The 7,019-nt window shown below is 38.6% G+C and overlaps 1 protein-coding gene across 1 annotated transcript; it reads right to left on the reverse strand.

The window, feature by feature from the left end:
- Nucleotides 1-665: 665 nt before the first annotated feature.
- LOC105913332 (heat shock 70 kDa protein 12A-like) lies at nt 666-5,590 on the reverse strand. The gene is made up of 4 exons (XM_031577761.1): nt 5,296-5,590; nt 4,814-5,038; nt 1,821-1,992; nt 666-1,708 (listed from the first exon to the last, which is right to left on the reverse strand). The coding sequence occupies exons 1-4, from the start codon at nt 5,560-5,562 to the stop codon at nt 666-668; spliced, it is 1,707 nt and encodes a 568-aa protein (XP_031433621.1). The 5' UTR covers nt 5,563-5,590.
- Between the last annotated feature and the right edge of the window lie 1,429 nt (nt 5,591-7,019).

Raw genomic sequence — 7,019 nt, forward strand, 5'->3', positions numbered from 1 at the left:
ATAATTCTGTAGCATTATGTTGTTCAGTCTTATTTCGTGTTTAATTTAACCCAGAGTAGGTTGGGAGCTGAGCAAGAGAAAGGCAGTAAACAGAAACGACAACAAAAATGTCCACTGTATTCTTTATTGATCTTTATTTTTTAAAGTACAAAGAAAGCAGTATTTAGTAATTCCTCAGTACTTAGTTATTCAGTAAACTTCTGTGTAAAATATGTGACATTTAATTCTCTGCACCATACATGATAACCAGGATAACGTACACATAACATCACATAACATTATTAAGATTATATCTGTAGCAATATTACATATAGTTCAACATCAGAACTTTTTCTTGATAGATGCAAAGCAGAAACAAAGAAGTTGACTGACTGATTAATTATAAAAAATCATAATAAATCAACAAGATGACATCCTTTAATCTGATGTTTTTCTCACATTTTTGATTTATGCATTTACGTGTCATCTTGGAATAAACAATATAACACACCCCAAATGAATTTTAGCTAAACAATGATTGAAACAGCCTTCCCCTAAACCCAGCTAAAACATTCATGCTCAACCATCCCTCTCTATTTCAGGTTAAATAGAAAACATCATTTGACAAAATATTGATACCCTCTGTGTGACTTCCAGTAATTTGATATAGAGCCATACATCTGGTTTCACTCTGTCATAAAATCCAGCCTAACTGACTTTCGTTCGTTGGAGGTCATGTCAGTGGCTGTAGCTTGGATCTCTGTTAATCCAAAACTAATCTCAAATTTCACCTCTCGATTTCGGCCCTTACTTATATCAGGCATGTTGACCTGAAACTGTCCCATTTCTTTCATTCCAGAGTCATCTACATACATTGCATCTGGTTTCTCTGTGCTGTAAAACTGGAAGGTCATGGCAGTCTGGTCAGAATTAACTGGAATAAATATTAACTCCTCAGCCTGATCACAGAGTACAGACTGACCTTTTTGGACAAATCTGTGAAAAAGATCCTCACAGTACACGTAGTCTTTTGTCTGGTTTTCTCTCCGCTTCTCTACCTTGTGTATTGCTGGGTCAAACTGGCAAGCTGTTGCAATGCCATAGGTCAGAGCACTGACTCGTGATGCCACTATCTTGGGGTTCAATCCATACAGGACTGCCCCTTTTGCCACAGCCAACTGAGCATCAACAGGACACATGATTCTGCACTGACTGCCAAACTGCTTTTCCATTTCATCCTGAAGGATTCTACAAGATGCATAGCCCCCCACTAAGAGAATGTAGTCTATGTGGATCTCTGGTGTGTGTAAGATTGCTCTTATGTCCTGCACTATTTTGTCCACACTCTCCCTGAAAAATTCTTTCAGCTTTAAAAAGCTAATTTTGATAGAGCCATCTGACCATGACACTCCCTGAACATCCCAGAAGAAGCGGCACATGTCTTGCTTCTTCTGTGCTAAAGTGGACAAGTTGTAATGGCAAGGAATGTAAACATCCTTCTTATTTTTGGTACATTTAAATGTAGTGAAATCAAACATCATTCTCTGCACTTCACTGGGGTGTTTTTTTTCATATATGTCCCAGAAATCAGCGCCAAAGGTGTCTCTGAGGAGGTTTTTGAACTTAGCATCAACAGTTCCACCACCCATATCGTTACCCGAAGCTTTGTGTAATTCCTTCAGGAGTCCTCCGTCCAAGACCTGGTGCACAGTAATGTCAACTGTTCCACCTTAAATTAAAAAGCAATAATCAAAGAAAAGAAAATGCTTGATAGCTGTGACTGCAGTATGAAAGGTAAAGTTTGCTTTGCACAGGATTGCAATATAAGATTAAGCCTGTACCTCCACAATCAACAACAATGTACTGTGTTCCAGGTTTTTTCTCCAGTATTTCCTTGTCAAGTCCCTCTGAGATGAAGCCATCACTGGGGAGCTGCTTGCACCACACTGAGGCTGCCTCTGGCTCTAACGCGATGATGAGCTTTGAAGAGTCTGTCTCAGTGACCAGGCCTCCCTGAAAAATAACCATAAATAGGCATAAATAGGCAGTGTCAGGCTGGAGTCAGGGATTGAATCCGGGCTGCTGGATTAGTGTGAAAAGACTTGGTCTTTTTATATCCAAAACTAGGCATACATTAAAAAAAACACAGAAGATCCAGACGAAATCAGACGGTAAAGAAATTTCGGGAAGCACAGAAGATCGGCAAAAAAAAAAAAAAAATTAGGGGAATTCAGGTTCCAGAAGAAGTCAAAAACAGCTCAAGCATCTAACTGCTTAAAAGGAGAGAGCAAACTAGGAACATCCAGAAAACTCACAAGCGGTAGCTCCAGCAGTGGCTACAGCATGGTGACCCACAAGTAAATAGAACACTAAGGGCCTCATTTACTAACATTTGCGAGTGCAGCGTAATCAGTGCCTTTCCCAAACCGTATAGCGCACGTTGTGTTTCCACATTTTGCATAGTATTTATCATACAAGAACCTCGACGCGTAATCAGCGCCTAATCCCGCCCATTACTGTTAATAGCGCGCCGCTAAAATAGGGAAAAAACGGGCCTGTGTGTTCCTGCCACCATGGATGATGAGTTAGAATTATAAATAGAATTAGAGCTTTTGGTTCACGAGGTTACAGCAAACTTAGCTTTTGGGAGCGCTCCATGAATTATTTGATATTTTAATAAATTAACCAATTTGTATTCATAAATCATTGATTGAATAAATGTACATATAAGTTGAGTCAACCAATGCTCTCGAAATGTAATGCTATACAGCCATTTACAAGGGTTTTAACCGAGGTAATAGTTTTGACGGTAACCGCATAAGTTATAGAGAGCATTGTCCTGATATTGTTTTTACGTTACTTCAGATGTGGAATGCTCTTCGCGATTGTTGAAAAACTCATGCAATGTATTTTTAATTGTGAATGCAGAAAAATAAAGCCATTGTGTGGAATCCCTGGTCTGACTGTATATCACCCAACACCTGCACTACTGAGGGTCGTTACACTGGTGACCACCAGTCCACACTACGTTGTCAGGGATAACGGAGGTTTTCAGATACACTGACGTTGCCATGGCACTTGGGGTAGCTTGCGCTCGACAGGCTATAACGTCAAAATAAACATGGAAGGTGAAATGAATATGCTGCTTTGTCTCTACAATTTACTTAGTTTAGTTAGTGTACTTCAGATACAAGTTCTTTTCCTTAATAGATATGCGTTACTCCTACGCAGAAGGCGAGCACTGTAGCCTACTCGGTGTGCTTGAACGATGGGTGGAAAAGGCAAAGAATACGGTTTAAACCAGGGGTACTCAATTAGAAACCCAAAAGGTCCACTCACCAAATTTCCATTCAGTCCAGGGTCTGGAACATTGACGGTCAAAATCCAAAAACAGAACCAACAAAAAAGGTGGTAAATCCCCAAAAACGTACTAACTATGCACAAAAGATGATGTGGTCTGGCCTTATTAGTGTGAAAGGTATTTATTTTTCACCATATTCATGGTTGAAAAGGCAGACTCAAAACAGTATGTTGAGGGAAACATGGTTGATCTAACTATTACACTGCATGTTGCTTGGTATGATGATTGCAGTTGGTTTGTTTTTCTGGCCCTTATCACAGAGTTCTGGGGGTCATTTTGTTCGAAGTGTGCATGATTTGTTTCAGTGACGTTTCACGTTACCGCATTTGACAAGGGCAACCATCTCATTGCAGATTAAACACATCGGTTTTGTGCTCCCCACAGGCAGCACAAATGTATACTTGTCAGTCCACTCTGTCTTAAATTTGCGATTTTCGGAATCAATGATTTTCCCTTGCGAAGAAACAGACACCGTTCGCAAATCGATCTGCCCGCATTGTTGCGAATAACACACACGTGTCCCACAGAGCTCGCGGCGAACATTGAGTGACTGAGTTGTCATAGTGATGTTGTTATTACAGCTCCTGATTGGACCTTTGGATTGGACACGGCAGATAGAAACCACATCGAGTAGGAAGAAAATATATAGGGCAAAATCGCGCACCAATGAAAACTTGCTTGGATCATGATTAAATTAGAATGTTGATTTTGGCTTCGGTCCAAATTGTATTGCGTCTGGGTCCGGGTATGGACCGGAGTCCGCCTATTGAGTACCCCCGGTTTACACCATACATTGAGCAGTGATTCTGGGTGAGACCTGGCAGAACAGCTAGCTGGTGGGACAATTTTTGATATGCCTATATTAAATGATATATCAAATATAAACATTTAAACAAATAACATTTCTGATGTTCGTATTTTTTTCAAATTTCTCGCACGCACAGTTTTCATTTAGCAGCTGACATGTCATGCTAAAACACCTCTTGTTTCGTTACTAATATATAATTAGGCACACTTTACGCATCTCCTCCCATCTCTTTGCGACGAACACCCACTTTCCCTTACACCCTCCCAGCAGCGGGCAATCTGCGTTTTACTCAAGTGCGCCGCCTTTGTAAATACGGTTCCATGTCTTTACCCGCAATTTGCGCAGAAATTATGCCTGAAGTGGGTGCAATTCTGTAAGTAAATGAGGCCCTAAGACTCAGTGAAGAGATTGCAAAAAAGAGTAAACACATACAAAAGGTTTAGAGTTCAGAGAAGCTGCAGTTCTACCTAACAGTTCACTCTAATAACACTAGAACCCTAAACCTTTAAAAGCGGGAGTGCCGTTGTCTGTCTAGTTGTGTAGAAATAGTTAGTAGTAAGTGTTGGTGCAGTTATGGTCAAAAGCTGGATAAATTGGTATTCAAATGGTATTTCAAATGTCCACAGAACCATAACGTTAGTTGAAAACAGCTTTGGCAGACTTACCTCTATTGCTGCTTCTCTCATGAATTGTTTGGCTGCAGGATTCCAGATTGCCGGCACAGTCAACACCCAGGTCACATCAGAGGCACTGAATGTTGTTCCACACGTGTGTTCTGATATCATGTTCAGAGCATGTTCCTTTAGATATCGGAGACTTTCAGAGAACACTTTCATAGCCCCCATAGGCTTCCCATAAGAGTCAGAGATCATCATGTTTCTGTTGATATTCTGAAAGTAAGATGGCAATGATTAATTCAGAAAGTTTGCAAACAGTTTCTATACATTTTCAATGATATGTGTTGTGGACGTCTACTGTTTTTATGTAAATCCTGATTTTAAAGATCAGTTTGAGGTTTACGCATGAAAAATGCTTTACCATAGACAAACAATAGCACCTAAAGTGCAACCAGTATTCTATATAACAATATAATATTCACAATATTCTGATTAAATCACCCACTGTACAGTACACACAGTAAACTTACTTTGTTGTAAAGCTGCATTTTGAAATGGTTGAAAAAGCTTTTGTTGTTTTGACCCATTCTCTTGTATTCCATCAGTGCTTCATAGCCAAAATCCATGAATTCCCCATCTTCATCAAACAAAATGCAGGTTGGAGTTTTCAGTGACTTAACACCATCACTTTCCCCCCAGCGTGGAGACCTGATATCAGAAGGGTTGGATCTCGCACAGAAGCAGTAGCCACTGTAGGCTGTGCCGAAGTCTATAGCAATTACCCAAGATGTAGTCATATTTGAGAAGTGGAAAAAGACTAGCCCTGATGAGTCTGTTTCTGTCACTAAAGTACTGATTCAGCAGATTTCTTTCTGATCAAGCATTCCTATCCACAGTGCAATACCACAATGTGCATGTTTTCAGTCCTTCCACGGTGTTTTATACTTTATTCATACTAGCAAAGTCCAGCCCAGTTTTGGGGAGGGATTAAGGATCCTAATAAAAAGCTTTCTCCTTGGAAGCCAACTCACATTCAACACATTGCACAATGAGCTGCCAACACTGTGTGCACGTTGACACACTTTGGAGAATGGTTACTGAACTTTCCCAGAGGTAAGTGGCAAATAAACTTTATTTTTTAATTACTGTTCTATTTACCAACGGCCTCTCAAAAATGAAGCCTCTTTATGTCTGTATCTTCTCCGTAGTGTGCACACACATGTGGGGTGTGCATCATCCCATTCCATGATGAGGTATGTTTGTTTGTATGTGTAGACTTAATAAGATGAATATTTGAGTTGAAAGTACTGGGTAGAAAAACAAATAATGTTTGAATTTGATGTTACATAAACAATGTCCGGTTTGTATTTATTCATGCGACATGCATGGTTCTTGAACAGAATGGATAAAGAAGCTGTGGAACATCAAGACGTGGTCTCTGCTTTAATGTTAGTAATTCTGTAATTTTTATTACGCTTTTTTTGTGGTTCGTTCCATCATAACACATAGCTTATATGGCGTATAATATTGAATTAAGATCCTTTATTTGTAAAAAATAAATATGTATATAAATAAATAAATATGCTATATTTATTTTATATTTATATGATATATATATAATACAAATAATCGTATTAATGATTCATACACAATGTGAATTACACTGGACATCCAGTACACATCCTAACTTGATACTTCTCTACTCCACAGGAACCAGATGGAAGTTTTGAGAAATGATCATTCTATTGCAAACAGGTATTTGTTTTGATACTGTTACCCAAGTCATGAATCTGAGTAGTAAGTCATGAGTCATGTATTTATGTATGTTTCTTGAACAGAATGGATAAAGAAGCTGTGGAACATCATCAACAAGAGGTTGCTGCTTTGAAGTTAGTAATTCTGTAATTCTATTTTAACCTTTTTTTGTGTTTCGTTCCATCATAAGACATAGCTTACATGGCGTATAAAATGTAATTAAGAGCCTTTATTTGTAAAAAAGAAATATGTATATAAATAAATAAGTATGCTATATTTATTTTATATTTATATGATATATATAATACAAATAGTATTATTAATGATTCTTACACAATGTGAATTACACTGGACATCTAGTACACATCCTAACTTGATACTTCTCTACTCCACAGGAAAGAGCTGCAAGCTTTGAGAAATGAGAAATGTGTTGCAATCAGGTATTTGTTTTTATACTGTTACCTAAGTCATGAATCGTTTGAGCTAAAGCTGAACAAAT

Source organism: Clupea harengus, chromosome 2 (assembly GCF_900700415.2).
Source record: "Clupea harengus chromosome 2, Ch_v2.0.2, whole genome shotgun sequence".
Lineage (NCBI taxonomy): Eukaryota > Metazoa > Chordata > Actinopteri > Clupeiformes > Clupeidae > Clupea > Clupea harengus.